Source organism: Sitodiplosis mosellana, unplaced genomic scaffold (assembly GCF_009176505.1).
Source record: "Sitodiplosis mosellana isolate CC-2019 unplaced genomic scaffold, AAFC_SMos_1.0 Smas_scaffold_5, whole genome shotgun sequence".
Taxonomy (NCBI): Eukaryota; Metazoa; Arthropoda; class Insecta; order Diptera; family Cecidomyiidae; genus Sitodiplosis; species Sitodiplosis mosellana.
This window is the reverse complement of record NW_022595248.1, coordinates 5,917,885-5,937,503: the sequence shown is the minus strand read 5'-3', so window position 1 is coordinate 5,937,503 and position 19,619 is coordinate 5,917,885. Positions and strand designations below refer to the sequence as shown.

General features: G+C 36.1%; 2 protein-coding genes across 4 annotated transcripts in view; both read left to right on the top strand.

Moving 5' to 3' along the window:
* LOC129566959 (semaphorin-1A) overlaps positions 1 to 11,274 on the top strand; it is a 279,328-nt gene extending 268,054 nt beyond the window's left edge. Inside the window, exons 13-18 of one of the 3 annotated variants that reach the window (XR_008687807.1) lie at positions 3,328 to 3,471; positions 6,136 to 7,007; positions 7,131 to 7,193; positions 7,598 to 7,660; positions 9,063 to 9,132; positions 10,259 to 11,274. Coding sequence is in view for 1 of the 3 variants with exons in the window: in XM_055443376.1 (XP_055299351.1) it covers positions 3,328 to 3,471; positions 6,136 to 7,007; positions 7,131 to 7,193; positions 10,259 to 10,261 (1,082 nt within the window). In the remaining 2 variants the exon portion in view is untranslated. The remainder of the gene's footprint in view (positions 1 to 3,327; positions 3,472 to 6,135; positions 7,008 to 7,130; positions 7,194 to 7,597; positions 7,661 to 9,062; positions 9,133 to 10,258) is intronic. The other 2 variants (XR_008687808.1, XM_055443376.1) reach the window with 2 other exon arrangements.
* A 6,085-nt stretch (positions 11,275 to 17,359) lies between these two features.
* Positions 17,360 to 19,542, top strand: LOC129566963 (BTB/POZ domain-containing protein 6-A-like). The gene is made up of 3 exons (XM_055443393.1): positions 17,360 to 17,575; positions 17,735 to 18,580; positions 18,683 to 19,542. Exons 2-3 carry the CDS (start codon positions 17,807 to 17,809, stop codon positions 19,223 to 19,225), a joined length of 1,317 nt encoding a protein of 438 aa, XP_055299368.1. The 5' UTR covers positions 17,360 to 17,575; positions 17,735 to 17,806; the 3' UTR covers positions 19,226 to 19,542.
* Positions 19,543 to 19,619: the final 77 nt, after the last annotated feature.

Sequence of the window (19,619 nt, the reverse complement as noted above, 5' to 3'; positions counted from 1 at the left end):
GAATGATCTCGGTTTCGTTCATTCGCACACCACCATCTCATCGTTTGCTGTCTTTATGCTGCGCTTCTCTTCACTTTGCGCTCATTATCTATAAAGATTCATTATCTCCGAAGCACTTTTGTGTGTGACCAGATCGCAAGCTGTGCTTCGAATTCGTTAAGCAGATCGTAGCCAATGTGGTACTGAATGGTGTTACTACTTCGTTTTTTGCCTCTCTCTCTCTCTCGCTCTGTTCACCACCACTCGAGCCAAGTGAAACTGTAGTTTGGCAGGCGTTGCAACGTCTGCAAAACAACGACACATCGTAGTCATCGTCATCGTCGTCGTCGTTTTTCCCGTTTTACATTTTCCTCTCATTTTCTACTTTAATTTTCTCGTCACCATTCAAATTTTCCGTTTTATGCCATCGTTTTGCCACACAGCGCAGCCATTCTTTAGCATTCTTGCTTCTATTCCGACGAAAAGATGATTGCCATGCATTTAAAATCGCGGTCGATTTTAAATTGTCATCATCATTAACAACAAATGTTTACGTCGTTGGCGGTTGAAATCGCACAGTATTTCTTCGATTTCGTCTTTAAATAAGTGTGTGCGCGCTGAGAATCCAGGGCCATTTTCTCTCTTGCTTCCCTTCGGTTTTTCGCTTTTTCTATCTCCTCCGTGCTATCTCTATGTCGTTTACTCTCTTTCTTCTCTCTTTATCGGCAACAAGGAAAAACGCCAGCTTAATTGGTGTGCGCTTTCCGAATGAGCGCCAGTTACAGCATCAGTTTATGACAGGAATATAATTAAATGGGGGTTTCACTTGTAACGCTTAAAAGTGCTCATTTATTCTGGGGCATTAGGTATCAAATGTGACTGGTGCACAAAAACAAACTCTTTTCACATCACGATTAGCACATGAGCCACCACCACCAACCACCACCATTGCATTGATGGTATTTTGACGGGATGATTGCTGTTGAGTTTTTTTTTCTAGCACAACTCTGCTATTGATATGTTTCAATTACATTGTCGCTCATTCGTGCGAAAACTGATATACATTTTGCCAACGCTGTCCCAGTTTGATTCATATCAACTATGGATTGTATTACATTTGAATATTCCGAGTTGTCACTCATTTCAGTCAGAGCATCCATTAATCGCGCTTATCACAACAAATAGATCTAATGCGATTTCAAGCCAACGATATTCGATACTCGTTCACCTCATTTCGAAAGTTTCGAATCGGAACGCGAACGGAATCGTTTTTCGCCGCACTGAATCAGTGCCGTTGATTATTTTCATCAGCGTGATGACCGTACATTTTTTTACTCTATCGCAAGCATTTGATGAAATTGGACATTGTGAGCTACCTGTGAGCAACTTTTTTGGTTTCATTGGTCTGGGCCGTAACAACACAATGGATAAGCACTTTATATTTCGAACATCAAACAACTTTTAATTGGAGCCAAAGAATGGTTATTGCGGTGCTTCAAACCGAAAAGTGTAATTTTCTCAAATTCTTTTCATGATTAATGATGGCAGTTCTCTGCCTCCCACCTCCTTCAAAACCAAAAATTATTTTCTAATTCAGTGTTTTTCGCGTACTCGCCCAACGCAACTGAAACGCGGATTTTATTCATTGGAGCTAGTTTGTTAGTACATTTTTTTCTTTTCATATTTCTGTCTTTTGCTATTGTTTTTCTTCTTGTTGTCTTGTTTTCCCATCATTTGCACCATCCCCAAATTGTGCGCTTCCTTTTCAACATCTTGAATACAAGTACATTCAAGAGTTGCAATTTTCTTTTCTTTCATTTTTATTTGATGCAATCCACGCTCTCGTCTATGCAGCTCTTCTGCGCTTTTGCTTCGCTGTGTTTTTTCTCTCTCCCTCTCTCCGTCTTTTTCGCGCGCGTACGATTCCCTTTTATTTTTTTTAAATTTCGTTACGATTGTTCTATTTTATGCACAACATTCGCATTATTATTATTCTTGGCGTTTCATTTGTTTCGCTTGTTTCGCTGCAAGCGTAATTAGTTTAATAATTGGATTTAATGGTTGCGAATGTGAATGAAAAGTTAGTAATTATAAATAAAAAGGGTGGTTTTTTTCAGTCTCTCTCTCTCTCTCTCTCTCTCTCTCTGTCCCTCTCTGAGCAGCTTCGCTTCTTCATTACGTTCTCCCTCTCTCTTGAGGAAATGCGCATATGCACACATTGAATGCGAATTAGTAACAAGAGAAAGAAAAAATGATGACGTTTTTTTCGGTCTTAATTACGTATTACGTGATTTTTATTGTTTCTGTTTGTTATTTTTTTTTCTCTATCTCTGTTTCATGGGATTGATCAGGAAGTCGTAGAGTGGTTGAGAGAGAGAGAAAGCGTCTTCACTCGAAATAATTAAAATGATTTCAAGCCTCATTATTACGCTACATTTTTTCAAACACTGATTTTCCTCCAAATTTTATTGGCGAACGAAAAATAAAGATACCAAACGACCATTTTCACTTAATATTCTACTTAAATTCAAATCCTTTTTTTCAATCGACGCACACAAAATCGTTTTTTGCTCATTATTATATTCCAGCGACTTCAGGGATAATAGATTTAACAATCCATTTTCCAGACCGATTTTTTTGTTTTCAACGGAACGAAAAATGATGCGTTGGACAAAAACTCGGAGATGCGACATAATTTTCACGGTAAAATTCATTCAGCTTCTTCGAAATGGTTTTCTTCTCATCTTACCTTTGCCGTCATATGTACGATTGTACGTACACCTTTTAACGATGCGAAAGTGAGGCGAAAAAAGAGAAAGAAAGGTAGAGAGAGAGATAGGTGGAGAGTTCTTGATGACGGATTGACAAAATGATAAATTGATTTATGGCAAAGAGTGCGAATTACCTCCTGTGACTGAATACGAATTTTGCGCTCTGGGATTTGTTTTTTTTTCTTTCCGCTGCTGTTGCACGAATATCAAAAATACATCAAACACGCTATCGTAAGCAAACAAACGCGGGTGCGCGCACGCGAGATAAAAAAAACTAAGCATTCAAAAGAATGCCAATTAATAAAGCACTTGCTGTCGTTGCCAATATTCACTCATACACACAGTCGTTTGTGTGCGGCGAAAGTGCGAAGCCACCATCGTATCTCAATCATCTAACGGGACAAGGAACGAGAGATAGAATAAAGTGCTGTTGCGATGTGATTTCGTTGTCTGCAATTCTTTTACCCACTCACACCATCATCCGTTTCAATTTCATTCGCCTGACATTTTGCTATGAATCTAACTTGAATTTCTCATTTGTTTCTCATGTTTTTTTTTTCGCTTCCTTTTTTTGCAGATCATGGAAAAATTATCAAAGCCGTTAATGCTGAGTCGGCCGATTCGAACAAAAAAGTCAACTCGGTGGTAATCGAAGAATTGGACGTTTTGCCAACCAATGAACCGATACGAAACCTGGAAATTATTCGAACCACACAATATGGTGAGTATGAAAAAAATGGCGGAGATGGTGACGACGACGATGGTGCGAGCACCAGTGGGCGCCATTTCAGTTGATTTGAAGTACACCAACGGAAAAAAACACACACACAACACCCAACCGACACCTGCTCAAAGTCATTTTTAATCGAATAAAAGCCTCAATCGCTAGATTGGAAATGCCATTGTGAGCGAGATTGGAAGAGAAAGAGTCGGAGAGTCCATTGCAAGCACATTGCGATTGACATTTTTGCTGGGCATATAAAATTCAGCCGATCGATTTTTTAATTAAAAATCGGGAGAATGCATGCGGTTGCACATTTTTTCCTCACTTTATTTCCATTCGGTTGACGCGAAAAAAAAAACCATCCGATTGGTGGTTGATGCTTGACTAATAATTTTTTTCATTTCATTCGTCAATCCATACGATGCCAAAATGTGGAAATTGTCAACATGAAGAATTCATGAAAATAGTACATTACACCGAAGAAAAACAGAATTCCATCTCAAATATTCCACATGTCATTGATTATTTATGACAAAGACACACTCAAACACACACATACACACGTGTGTGTGTTGTTGCTATTCAAATGGCCTGAATACCATCAGTGCATTCGAGTCAGTTCAAGTGAAGCTTTCAATACAAGCAGTAAATATTGACTCATTTCTATTGACATCAAAGCGCCGCTTCATTCATCGCCAGATGGAGAAAAGTTAAGAGATAGAGAGCGTGAGTTGAGAACATGAACTCCGGTAAAAATATCAAAGAAAAGAACTTATACGCGATAAATCATTCATGTGATCGGTGGAGGTGTTGGTATTATTGCACCGAAGAAGGAAAAAATACAAGCTTCTGTGCATATTTTCTATGCAAGTAATTGATTCATCGACACACGAGAAAAATCACGTGAATACTGCGCATACTTTGAACATGTTTAGCAACACCATTTGAAATAGCGAACGAGCGAGAGCAGGAGGGAGAGAAAGAGGAGAAAGAAAAAAATATAAATCACTGCATTCAATACATCCAAGTAAAAATGTGCCATTGAAATGTGGGTGTCATCAGTACATGTAAAAAATGTCGCTCCGTCGAAATATTTCACACTACACCATCCCTTTTTTCTCTCTATCCCTTTACCTACCTTTGTCATGGAATCAATGATCTCTGTGCACCCATACTCAGCGATGCACGTTACCAGAATTTTGGCTGGTACACAGCACATTTCACCAGTTGCGACTTCGGTCATATATTCGTTGATGCGAGTATAGTGTGAGTACGACGTGTGTACATAAGGCGCGAACTAAGACGACAATTCACTTCGCAAGAATTCGACCGCTTCGCGCACACGTTGTAACTGGTAAACCGTACACACGAGCCACAGTTTGCTTTGATTCGCATGACCGAAGTAGCAAATGGTGAAATGTGCTGTATACCAGCCGATCAACTGGTGACGTGCGTCGCTGAGTAGTGAGGCGTATATTTAAACGAAACGTGGCATTTTTCTGTAGCTGCACACATACGGTTGATGTTCGCTTCGTTATTGCATTCATTCGATTGGTATTCAAAGATGCCATCGAATGGCACTATGGAAGTGAATCTCGAGAATAAAATACGAAGGAATACTACATAAAATTAAAAATATGAAAAATGACGTGCATTCCTCACTTGCAGCAATTGCTTGCAAAACCATCGATGCTAACGTATTTTCATGAAAAATCTCCATTTTGCAACTCGTTTCACAAATGGCACCAAGTTCTCTCTGTGTGTGTTTTTTTTCGTGTTCTGCGCCGAAACTTGTCTGAGAATTCAGTTCAAGCGGGTAGAATCGTTTTTCAAACATTACTGCTCTCCTTGCAAACGCTGTGAACAACATAGACAATTACCAAAGTCACGACAAATTACCGTGTCTACACACTGCGAATTGTATTTGAATGGTTTTTGAATTGCGTTTACGGCTGCAATACAACCGGATTCTTTTTTTCTCAACTGGTTTCGCCAAAAGTTTACCTGACGAATAATTTTCCTCTGTTTGCTCGACATGGTGGAATTTTGTTCTTTTTTTTTTGGTTCTTCTGTCTTTTCTTCGCTGCGTTCACATTAGCATTCAGAGTAAAATTTAAATTGGATGAGACTGGAAATGAACTGTCGTTTTTTTTGTTCACATGCACAGCGGGATAATGCGTCGAAAAGTTTTGCCATACAGAACCGAACAGCAACTTGAACTCGATTCTTCATTATTTATTTAGAACAATGAAACATTAAATATTGAATTTGTTGCTTCTGCCGCTGTTGCTTCATTACGAATGTACGGCAATGGCAGAGAAAATCTCAACGTTGAATCGAATTATACACACCGGATTAAATTACGGATGGAAAATTCGTTTGATATTATCTTTTGTGTATGAGTGTGTGTGTGTGTTTCCTGAGCCCTCATTTTCATTTTCTTTCACTCGCTTGCATTTCACGGGAAATCGGTTTATTCGGGACAATTTTCTGCGGCCCTTGGGGTGTGTGCGGATTTCCACGCTTTTACGTGCTGGTTCTATCCAAATAGAATGAAAGATTTATTCACGTGTTTTTCATCTCATTCAATGCCCACACACATACGGCGAAACAAAAGCGACAAGCGAAAAATATTCACAAAATTTCTGGATTTATTTGCAGAGCAACCAAAGGATGGCAACTATGATGATGGCAGATTAATCATTGTGACGGATAGCCAAGTGATGGCCATCAAACTACATCGCTGCAACAGCGAAAAGATAACGAGCTGCAGTGAATGTTTGGCACTGCAAGATCCATACTGTGCATGGGATCGACTGGCTGGCAAATGTCGTTCGCATGGTGCACCACGTTGGCATGAGGAGACGCATTTCTATCAAAATGTTGCGACTGGACTGCATGCCGCTTGCCCGTCTGGCAAGATGTCATCGAAAGATGCAAATGCCAATGAAATCAAAGGTTATCGCAGTGATATGGGCGGATTGCTGGACTCGCATCGTTCGATGAAAGATTCCAGCGGTGAAGTGATCAATATTATGCAAGAGAAAAATTTCGATGGCACTGGCAATGGGAATGGGCCACAAATTGCCGACATTGTAACCGCTCAATATTCCGTTGAAACGGTTGTTATGGCCGTATTGGCCGGCGGCATTTTTGCACTGCTCGTTGGATTCATCACCGGTTACTTCTGCGGCCGACGATGCCACAAAGACGAAGATGATAATCTACCCTATCCAGACACCGAATACGAATACTTTGAACAACGCCAAAATATCAATCGCATTCAAGCCGAACCGAAATTATTGCCACAAGTTGAAGAGGTCACGTATGCGGAACCGGTGTTGCTGCAGCCAGCACCAAGCCAGAATAAAATCCATTCACCGAAGAATACATTACGAAAACCACCACCACCAATGCATCATCATGGAGGCGGCCCCAACTCCGAATCACTATTTCAATTCCAACCAGATGGATATAATACACGCGATACGTACCGCGGCCGAGACAATTTCGGTACACTAAGATCGCATCAGGTGAGTGAAATAAGGAGAGACTTTATTGATAGATTTGGTCGGAGATTACTATGGCAAAGGCACCCAAGCTCATTGAAGCTTCTTATCCAAAAATGTGCTAACTTTTTCAATTGATTTTCACAGACTCTGCAAGGCGATAACTACCGACGTGGCGACGGATTCTCAACAACACGAAGCGTTAAGAAAGTAAGGATTGCATTTTGATTTTCTTGTCTGTATAAAGTTGAACGAAACGAAAATTAGCGAAAGACAGTTTAGAATATGTATGCGAAAGCCTTTCGTTTTTGATGCAGGACTAACTCGCCACAACACCAAACTTAGCTCTTAGACATTTTTGTTGCAGATTTCAAATAGAAACTCCGGTAGTGTTTCATACACAATGTTTTTTTTTTTGCGTTTTAGTTAATTTAGTGCTTTATTCCCCTGCAACTGTTCCAACTGTGTGCGTCTATTTTCATTTTCTACACTGTTTTTTCTTTCATTTCCGTTGACAAAAACAAAAATCCGTATTTTATTTTGCGTTTTCTATTTTTCTAAACATTTTGGTTTATGATTTTTCTCTTCTCTTCCTTTCTTCTTCCACCATTTAGGTATATCTTTGAGACGCGAGTGGGGCGGCTGACACTAGTCAGGGATTAATTAATCAAAATATGGTAATTATATTTTGAACAATGACAAAAAACAACACAATCAGAAATCGAATAACTAAGAAATTCGATTGTGATTGAATGAACAACCAAGCAAAGCAAGAAAAAACCCAGAATATTGGCAAAATGTGTTTCTACATGTGCTTCTGTACAAAAAAAAAAACCAAGACAAAAACATTTTGAAATAAATTTTCCCCTTTTTAATAGCTATATTCATTTTTTGGTTTTTCAAATTCGTATAATTTTTCGGTGTTGGAATCAAGAAAAAAAAACAGCTCTTACAAATTCATTCGCGAAATCTTATGTTCTTTTGTTATCAATTGAATTATTTATACCACTTCAGTTAACTTTTCATTGATTGTTATGATTTTCGGTAAAAGAAATTTACTTCCCCAAATTTTTTTTCTTTGTTTTCTCTTGATTTATTTCTACGTTCAAGCATTTTGAATCCTTTCATTGGAAGACAAGAAAAAAGTTCGAAGAAAAGTTTTGTTTCATTCGAAGAAAAATCAAGATAAACGAATGAAAAGAAATTCTCGGAGAGAAAAACGAGTTATCGGCCGCCAAACTCAAGAAAAAAGACAGAGAAATTCGAGTGTGGGCTGAATCAAGGTTGCTCAACCTTATCACGCCTTACTCGAACAAGCAAGCCTATAGCTTTGTCTAGAGCATATATTTTTTTATCTTAATCCCTTCACTCTTTTTTCCGTTTCATTTCATTTGAATCTGTTTTAATTTCGTATAGAAATTGTACCTTTTGTGTATTTCATTATGTTTGGAATTAACAAAAACAACAACAACAACAACAAAATACCCACTCATACATAAAACACATTTCAAGGAAACACAACGCGTAATGCACAACAACATAGATTGAATAGTCACGCGTGTCGAAGAGAGCAAAAAAAAAATAGAAATAAAAACACTGCTTACACAAATCGAATTCAATTGAAATCTGAATAATCATAAATTGCTTGACTGTAAATTTACTGATTTCATTTTCGGTTTGTTTGACTCGTCTCGTTTTTTTTTCTTTTGGTACAACAATCATAATTAAAATTTGCTGTGTATATTTTTTACTTCTTCTCTGTGTGTTTGAGAATTTTTGTTTGGATTTTTCTTTGATTTGTTTTTTTTCTTCGTTTTCGTCTTCTGTTATTTTATTTGTGAAATGTGATCGTAATCTTTTCATTTATGTACACTGTTACTGCTGTTTTGTTTCATTTCGACCATTTTTTTTTCTTTATTCCACTTCATTTCAAGTTTCTTTTGTCCTGTGTGTTTCTGTGTGTTCTTTTCTGTTCGTATTTTATATGACAAAAAAAAATAAATCCAAAGCATAAAATCACCTACCGAAATTCGTACGATTCATGTAAAACCAAACAATTATAATTTTTCGCGTAAATAGGGTTTAAACACAAACACACGAAACAGAAGTCTTGGTCGAATGAGACGACAGCCGCCCCGGCATGGTATTGGTACGTATTCAAAATTCGCAAATTTTAATTAAAACAAGACAACAACAAAACACACACATTTCTATCGTCAAACCGAACAAAACTCACATCAACCGAAAATAAATACCTTTCCATTGGCATTAAGACATGCGATCAATTTCACAAGAAATAAACCTCAAACGAAAAAAAAGAGAATCAAACGATGAACATCCAATTCTTATCAGTCCCATTCATCCGCTCTGTTCACTTCACAAACTTTCTCAATCAAAATCATCAAAACATTTTGCAAAAATTGAGTTTCGTTAAACTTCCGTGCACATTATCGTTGCTTGTTTCGTTTCTATTTTGGTTTTGTTCACAAGTTCAAGTTCATTGTTCGACGTTGAAAAAAGTCGCACTCTCAATCTATCCACTCCCTCTCACCTTTCGTCTATCTCTCTCTCTCTCTGTTTTTTTTCTTCTTCATTTCGTAAGTAAAGTCGAATCCAAAACTTATCGAAAGTGTTTGCGTTTCAAAAAACCAATAAAAGTAAAATATTTGTAACCAAACCAAATTTATTAACCACCACCACAACCACTGCCATCACCTACTACTCTACTCAACTTTCACTTTATAACCACATTTCACATTCCAAACATTTTGATTTTCAGTTGATTTCTGCACATGAACTTTCCTACTTTTTTACGCATGTTCTATGGTAAATCATATAAAATAACAATTTTTCAACCAATCGGATCGAAATTTGATGAGTATATTTCGGAAGTGACTAAAAAGTCGACAAAATTTTAAAACAAAAAAATGACATTCGAAAAAAATGGATGAACAAAATTATTTAACAAAATTCTATCATTTGAATGTATTTTTAAATTTGTTTATCGCTATGCCTTGCCATATCATATCATACATAACATTTGATGTGCTGTACTTTTGCTTTAATCCTGCTCTTCATGCCTATGTCTCATCAGCTTTTATTCTCATTTTTGAATGTTTTTACTCTTTCAAACACGGTTTATCTGTTAATCATAAAGTTTATGACATAAACATGATTCTTAAACTTGAATATTAATATCAAATCGAATCCATTTAAAACTGTTGCCAGCAAAATGATCTAATTTTTTTTTCTCCCTCCAAAATGGCCATTTACAGTAAATCAACATCGTTCCGACAGTCCACATAATTCGAGCTCTGGTTCATCGCCATCGATGTCACACAGTAGCTCATCACCAGCACCACCATCCAGTCCCAGTCCACAAGAAAGTCCCAAAAACTGCAGCTACATCTATCGAGATTGATTGTCCGCTACTTCAAAGTCAATGTCAATGTTACCATTACGACGATCCGATCCGAATCTTCCATCAACATCAACCGCTGCCATCGAACGTGAGCACAACATCTACGCATCACCGTATAATCCAGACAACAGCAACCAACAATCAGCCCAACAGCACAGCAACCGTAAAAAGCATATTCATCGTCGTCATCGCAAACATGAAAACGCACAACAACAACAGCAACCGCCACAGTATCATCATCAAATGGACACCGCATCAATGCAATATCCGGATGACGACGATTTGTTCTTAAGCTCGGGTACAATTGCATCCAATTTGTTAACATCGTTGAAGCAACCATCCAAAATGACATTCAATTGGTCGCGTCAATTCAATGAAACGCTAGCCACCATCAGTGGTTTGCTACAGCGAAACTTCCAAGAAAATCCCTATCCCGGTTGCAATGTTTCCGAAGCATCTGCATCTACGGCAACATTGGGTAGTTCCACCGCCATTGATTCAACGGCTAAATGCCAAACGGACAAATGGCAAAAACGGCGTCGCAACAGTCTAACTGGCGATCCAAGGGAACTAGACATGCTTGTACTGGAACCCGTTAACGGTGATGACAGTGATGGCTTTTAAAAACTTGAAAAAAACGGTTCGATTCGTCGGTTTTGTCACACAGTTCTTCTTCTACTCTTCAATTGTCTCTATCTTTCTCTATATCTGCATCACTACACACACTCACACGAACAGAAATCTATTTACTCTCCCACAAAATCTAGAAATCATGACTTTACAACAAAAATAAAGTATTGATTTGTATTTTGAAATGAAAGCAAAGCGTAGGAAAAGCTAAACAAAAAAAATGACAATTAATCATTAAAATGAAAATGAAAATTTAACAAAACGTATTGCAATAGAGTTATTGGTAGTTTTGTATTAAACAGTTTGATTATGTAGAGATATAGACAGCATGATGAAAAAAAAAATGATTGTGAAGCTATGGAAATGAAACGGTTCGAATTACAAGAATGATGAGAGGTGCAAAAATTGAACATTTTGAACGTTTTCCAAATTGAAATAGGTAGAGCTAAGACAGCCTGATCATAGAAAGCTAAGACAGTCTTCAGACTCATCGAAATGGTATAGTTTCCATCACAAAATGGTATAATTTCCATCTACCTTTTCGTTTTAAACATCTCTATCCCAAGCGAAACAGAAAGATGAGATTCTATCGTGATGATGAATTTCATCGCGGACTAGCGGCGAGCGCGTGTGTGTTAAACATAGTATGCTATTCACGCACACCGATACATGACTGTATGCAAGCGCTATGGAGCTACCGTTTACTATGTTTAACACACACGCGCTCGCCGCTAGTCCACGATGAAATTCATTGTCTTAACTACCGTCTTTTGTCTCCCAATCGGCCGTCTTTCATGACTGCGCTTCGCAATCAGCCTGTAAAAAGCTTCTGGAACGAAAAGAAAGTAAACAATATTTATCAAGAATAAAAAGCAAAAAAAAAATCTAGTTTAGCACTTCATTTTCAAACAAAAATAAAACTATAAATTTATTGTAGTATAGAAGCGGGATTGTGCACCCCATACCCATTTGCATAATCCTCGTGGAATTTTTTTCGATTTGAATTCATTTCCGAATCTGGTTGGAACGGGATTTTGAACGGGGTTTGCACCGCGTTGTGCACCGCGTGAAAATCCCATTCTCATTCAGACCGAATGGCACACATTCACACACGGAAATAATAAACATATAAAAGTAATAATAAAATAATATCCAGTGCTTACACATATTTATAGATGCTCTAGTTGAAGAAATAAAACTATTGTATATTTAAAAAGAAAACGTTATCGAGACATACACACACACACACACACACAAACAAAAAGCATTTTATATTAGATAGAATTCCGTTGCAGTGTGGTGGCATACACACACATCAAGAAGAAGAATGACAAAGAAGAAGAAGAAAAACATTAAAATCACAAACACTCACACACAAAATGGTGACAAAAGAAGAAAAACACAAATCAAAGTATACGAAGAACATCCCCCGATTCCATCACGGAATGGTAACATATATAAATATTTAAACACAAAAACAATTTATTATTTTCAATGAAACATCTTGAAAAGTTCACAACACCGTAGGGACTGTTTTTCCAATAACAACAACAACCACATACAGAAAATATGAAAACAATTGGCTATATCATTTTTGGTAGTGGAACAATTTCTATGTCGAATAAACACAGTGACTTTGAAGCGTGGCACAAAGCAATTTCGATGGAAATGATCAAATTAAATTTAGAAAGAAAAACAAAACTTTGTTAGTTTTCACAAACACATTCAAAATCCAAAAATGGCATTCAAAATATTCATAGAGTTACGTAGTCATATAATTTAAAAAAAAAAAAAAGAAGAAAACAAACAATACAAATTAAACAATTAGAACTCGTTTCAATCGAGCAATTTGCACGTATTGGCTAACAAAATATAGACAGACTAGTGGGCTAGCCGCCCAAAAAATATCCACTAGAGACATTCAATTAAATTTTCATAATCAAAAACCAATTTTGAATCATTTTTGTAAGTGGTCTCGCTCTTTCTGCTTACCGCAGCAGCAGCAGTGCCAGTAGCAGCAAAACACAAGCACAATGCTATCGGCATATTGCTGTGCATTCTGCACGCATTCGAATGCAAATAATTCAGTGCTGTGCAATTGCACACCAATTTCCAAATGCTATTCGCAATTTGATTGAAACGTATCGAAATTCTATTATTTGATTATATTATCGTTTGGCTCTTGTAGACGATATTCTCCGCTCTGTGTGGAGGAAACATGTTAACAGATTGTTTTTCTCGTTTTTAACGCAACCAAACACATTTTCTCAGCATGTAATCGAGAGTTTTTCCCCCCATATTGTATAGTCATACTATGTATTTTATAGATACTTTTAGGTTCTCTTTTTTGTACGCCCAATGGTTTTTTTTCATGGTAATTTTAGTTTGTATCGTTTTATTTGTGCGCAATCAGACTTGACAATTTGAATGATGAAAAAAAAATTGAATAAAAGAAAAACAATTGCTTTTCGAGTAGAAACTAAGAAAGTGTGAATCATGACCACAAAATGACTGAATGAAAGAGACATTTTTGTTTTTGAAACGAACGTTTTCCAATGAAGAAAAAAGAAGTAAACATTAATCGAAATGTGGCCAATGATTTGAATGAATTCCAATGAATGAGATAAGAAAAGCCCGAATAGGGTCGGAAAATCTATATATAGGTATAATATTGTATATGATATGGCTCGGGCTTGTTTAACGTTTTTATTTGTTTTTGACATCTATTATTTTGTCTCTCTGGCAGATTCCAATTGATTTTTCTTCAGTTTTTTTTTAGATGAAAATGAAATTGTTTGCGAAACGAAAAAAAAAATTGAAGTAAAAACACTAATAATAATGAAACAAAAGAAAATAGTACCTAGATCTAGTTGATAAGCAGGCGAAATGTTGCATTTTATGCGAAATACAAACCTACAACTATGTATTAATCATAAAAGAAAAATGGCATTTATTAGTTTTAACTCAAATAAGAGAGATGAGGAAAAAGAAGAAAAAATAATTGAATAACTGGAAATTCACATGTAAAAGTGTATATATACATATTTTCCGCTGGCCAATTTCATTTCATTGTTTTATACCGTATTATATTCCGTTTTTTTATTTGTTGTTATTTTATAATTACCAATTTATTTTTTATATAGAAAAAACCAAAGAGTTTCTTTTTTTGTGTTCCAATTTATCATTTTTGTATTTTGAAATGATTTCACGAATTTGTATTTTATTTTCAGGCATTCAATTTGTACAAAACCGATTTTCTTATGTTTCAATTAAGGCATTCATTATAGATTAAACTTAGTTTTCGTTTGAATCTTTTAAATTTCCACAAAAAAAAGTACTATGTAATTCTAAATAATCTCATTACTAAGCATGGACATTTTGCGCGTAGATGCAAAACAAAAAAGTGTATGACAGTAATAAAAAAAACACATTAAATTTAATACAAAAAAAAATTAATTATTAAAATGCAACTGTAACTAACTAAAAAAGAAATAAGATGAGTTGAAAATTATTGTATTTGATTGTGGCCAGCAAGGTATATAGCTGTGCAGCCGGAACATTGTATGCAAGGACGCAGGTATTCACATAGCTGTCGAAAGCAAAGAATATCGCAGTTTTTTTTTTCTACTGTTGCAACATTAATTAAACATACGTAATGTGTCGTTGTTAACGACCGCTGAGTTTTTGGTCATTTGAACAGTGTAAAAAAAATTGTTCTTAATTTTCTTGTTTGTTATGGGAAATGGACAAAATGTTAAAAGAAAAAGTGGCAACTGGCTTCACATTGATTTTTCTAAAACCAAAACAAATAGATGTTCCGAAAAAAAACCCAAAAAGATGTTCCAAAAATGCAAAAAAGTTCAAAAGAAGAAAGAAGTATTTCCAAGTGTTGACCATTCAAACCAATGTTTTGTTTGGACTTTTAGCCATTTTTACTCAATAAGCCCAAACACGAACACAACCACAATGGAAGTAATTTACATACAAAAATCGAAGTTTACACACAAACAGATTACCGCCAACATTTTGTATTCATTCAGTGCAAAATCTTGGAACAACAACAACAACGTATTTATCATAAAACATCAAATAAACACACACACAAAATGAACGCATATTAATAACACGTAATGAAGATGAAAAAGGTAAAGAAAAAATAAACTAAAAAATCATATTATAAATATTCAAGTGCTTCTTAAATTATATTCTACATAAAGAGATACAAGAAAGAAAGGAAAAAAACACTTATATATTACATTTCAAGGTAAAAAATGATGAAAATGCAAGAAAAAAAAACCAAAAAACCACACAAATGAAATGTAATTTAAAAATAAAAGAGAAAAATGTGGAACCATATGAACAAAATTCAACATTCAACACACCATTTTTGACGTTATTTTTACGAATGCATTATAGATTTCATATAACGAAAACCAAATAACACACACATACATTGAAGTTACTGCGCAAAAAATATTATTATATATGCATTAAACAATAGATCGGTTTGTTTGAAGTTTTCCGAAATTATATCGTAATTATATTTGGTATAAAAAAATACCAAACTTAAGAGACAAAAAAAATGATACGAAAACTACCGTTGAAAGCAACAGTGTTATCATACATTCAATTGACACAATCGCCTTCGTCGATAGAGACGATTCGGTCACGAATATTTATTCTCTGGGCATTTTTTTTTGTTTTGAATTAAGCGTTTTAGTGTCGCTTTGCGACTTCTATTTCGCTTGAATAACCAAATTTCCTGGAATTCAGTCATCCAAAATGTATTTTACCTTTCTGCACAAACATCGAATCTCATGCATTTACTCTTTGCCAATAGAAACGACACATTTCGTCGAGAATTATTTTAACAACATGGTTCAACTGGTTTTTACACTGTCAATACAACTACAATTGATTGCTTTCGAATATTTAACAACGGTTCGTTGTCACAAAATACATCTAACTCTCTGCTAAGACTGATGATATGATTTTTTTTTCATCAATTCGATTCAATTTTGTCACAGAATGGTTGAGGAAACTCACAACAATTTTTTTTCTGTTCGATTTTGAATCTCGATTTTATCACTTTGATATTTTACAATAAGAAAAAGAACAATCATAGAATTCCATTCACTGTCGATTTTCAATACCGGTGTCTCAACCGAGTCTTTTCAAATTTTACTCAAACTTATTCACTCTATCTCAATTTTTATCTAAAGTTCCCCAAATCATCGACATTTATTTGACCGATTTTCTTCACACTATCACCTACCGCAAATAATAATTTTCCTTTCACAAACACACTCACAAATCGAAAAGAGCAAATGCGATTTTAACATTCGTTAATCAAAAGAGGACATTCTACCAACATTTGTAAAAACAAAAAGAAAAAAAAAAAGTAACAATGATTAAAATAATTCGCAAGACAAACAAAAAACAAATGAATGACAGGCACTCAGAAAGGGCGACGATGAGGTGTTTGAATAGAAGATAATTAATTTTATTGACTAAACAAAAAGTAAAAATTATATATGACATTATGAATGAATTAGATAAAAACTCTTTGTAGATATTAGGAAGATTAAGAATTTGTTATTTGAAAAGTAAAAACTGATGGCAGCAAATGAAAAACAAAACAAAAATGAAAGTAATCTGTAGCTACCTTCAAGCAAAGCAAAAATCACTCGAAATGCGAGAAGAGAAATTAAAGAAAAAACGTAGACTAATGTAATCGAAAAAAAAACGTTTTTGGATGAATTCCTTTCACACACAAAAAAAAGAGATGAAACAATGACAGCATTATAATATGACGTAGAGTTTATTTCATTTACATAAAATTATTAATTACCACATTTAACAAAAAAAAAAAAACAACAACAGATCGTAGGATACATTATTTCAAATTTAAAGATTTCAAACAAAATATGAAAAATAAATGAAAAATTTTCCAAATAAAATCGGTCATCGGGTGTTTGCTTTTTTCTTTCATTCTATCCCTCCCTCCCAAATCATCTTTCAATTCCAGTCATTTTTCTCTCTTCAACTGAAAGATGATGGAGAGTCTTATTCACTTCTGAACGCCGAAATAAAGGTTTGTTGTCATCGTTGCTGGAATACGACTAGCGGTACATCACTAATGTGAATCATCGCAAACACACAGTTCTACACACAGATGCAGTCGGTGGTTGTTATTATTATCAACCGCACACAGTCGCATTTAACTGAGCGGTTCCATACGACGCTATACACACAATCACTGTCATAGCGGTGCACTGCCCATACAAACGTACCGGGGCGCTTAGTGCTCTACGTCATGTAGTTTGCATAACGTAGCTATGGCGCGTAGTATTATCGTTGCACCGCTATGATCACTGTATACAGTCGTTGTTTGAATACAATCGTTTGCGCATTCGTTTAGTTCAGTGCAAGCAGAACAGAACACGAAACAACACACCACAGCAGAGCAGAGCAGAGCGGAGCACAAACAGTTTCAGTTCTCCGAAAAATTTCGTCATATGCGGTAATTCAGAATATAATCGTATGTATTTATTATTAAATCATTTTCGACTCTTGAAATATTGGCATTTGGCATCTCAGTGTGATGATCACACAACCGTAGTCAAAAATTGAATCGTCATTGAATTTAAACTGACTTGAGATTGTGTACTGATTCGAAATTGTGTTCTGATTTCATCAGAAATTTCAGACAACTGTCATAAACCGACCACACTGTTTTTGCGTCGTGCGTCAAAAACCTCCAAACACAGCCATGGACACAAAAACTGGATTTGAAGGCCATTATTTGAACGAAGAATCGGCCGATGTTCATTTCATTTGTCGTTCGGATGATCGTCAGAGTGATGTCCGCGTGCCGGCCCACAAAATTGTTCTGGCTTCAAAAAGTGAAACATTCCAAGCAATGTTCTATGGTTCACTGCCAGAAAAGGGTGATGTGCCGTTACCATTGCTTACAGCCACCGCGTTCAAAGAATTCCTACAGCTGTTCTACTTCACCCAGGTTGGTGTCACCATGGACAATGTGAATGATGTGGTCGATTTGTCGAAAAAGTATCAATCGGAGCACGGACTGTCAATTTGTGGGGATTTTCTGAAGGAAAATCTATCGAACGACAATTTCATCACAGTCTACGAATTGGCTCTGCTCTACGAGTTGACCGAATTGAAATCGTTCTGCGAAATTAGCGCACCGGTTTTCCTGTCAGAGGAAGACATCGTCAAGTGTACGCGCACCGAGCTGAAGCACATTTTGCAAATCAAGCAATTGTACGTTGACATGAATTTGATTGACGTTTGTGTGCAATGGGCACAAAATGTGTGCGAAGAACGACAAATCGGCCCCGAAAGCATGGAAAACATCGTGCAAGAGATCGGTGATTTGGTCGAATGCTTTGATTTTGCATCGATGCCACAGAGTAAAATCGAAGAAGTGCTAGACACATTCGATGCGGTTTTGACGAAAGACACATACAAAAAGGTCACCGCCATCTTGATGAAGCGCGGCACTCCGCTTGATGTCAATAAGGTAAGCACTCTTGTAATGAACTTTTTTTTCACTAATCAAACAACACTGGTGCATGCACACTTTTTTCTTATTTTATCCTAACCCTTTTGTTCCAAATTCCAGATTCTCTGGGTTGCCAAGGAGAAAGAGACAAACAAGCGCTACATTGAACCAACCGAAGTGATGACTGTCATTACAAACAAAACGATTACGGTGCGTGCCGTTGGTTTTGCCCCAATTTATTGGGAACACCCAGAAGAAGCCGATTCCGACGATGATATCTACGGCCAACTGGTAATCCTGCAAGATAAGGTGGACAACGGAAACGAATACACAGTTTTGCTACGCGAAAGTTTCAACCTTGATCCGTTTGGAAATGATTTGGACGATGCCAAAACGGTACAAATCCAGCGATTCGAAAGATCTGTGGTTTTTGAGCCAAATCAAATGTACAAGCTTCAAGTGCAGCTCATGATACGCAAGAAAGACGAGATTTTCTGCCGGTCCAAATTGATCGCAGCCGGTAAGCATAAGTACAACCGATCGTCAGGTGATCCAACCGAAATTATGTTCGATGGCAACAGCACCATCGCATCGTTGGGCATTGGCATTGAATACATTGATATGGGAACCGATCGGCTAATGATGATTGATGAAACCAAATGAATCGAACAAACAGCACTCACAGACGAATCTCATTTACGCTGAACACATAAATGTGTCAAAATGATTGACAAAGATTACACAACCAAATGATTGAATCGAATGATATTTGCTAATGAATAGCTTTAATTTATATATTTGAATCATGATCGAAATGCTATGCAAACTATGTTATAAGGAGATTATTTCATAAGACAATCCAAAATTTATATGTCCTAACCATTGTTCTCTGTTTTGTTGACTCAATCATAACAATTTCATCAAAGAAAAAGAAAGAAAAACTTAAGAATAAAAAGTCCGTCAATAGTTCATCAGAAAAATTCTTATCCAGTTATTTTTCAGCAATTAGTTCGTACTTGTTTCAGTTTCTTCTGAGAGTTGGAATGAAAGTCTGCTC

Bases quoted from the DNA above. Each gene is read 5' to 3' on its own strand.
- LOC129566963 (XM_055443393.1), top strand. From the start codon at position 17,807: ATGGACACAAAAACTGGATTTGAAGGCCATTATTTGAACGAAGAATCG. The intron at 18,581-18,682 runs GTAAGCACTCTT...TCCAAATTCCAG, and splicing joins CTCCGCTTGATGTCAATAAG to ATTCTCTGGGTTGCCAAGGA.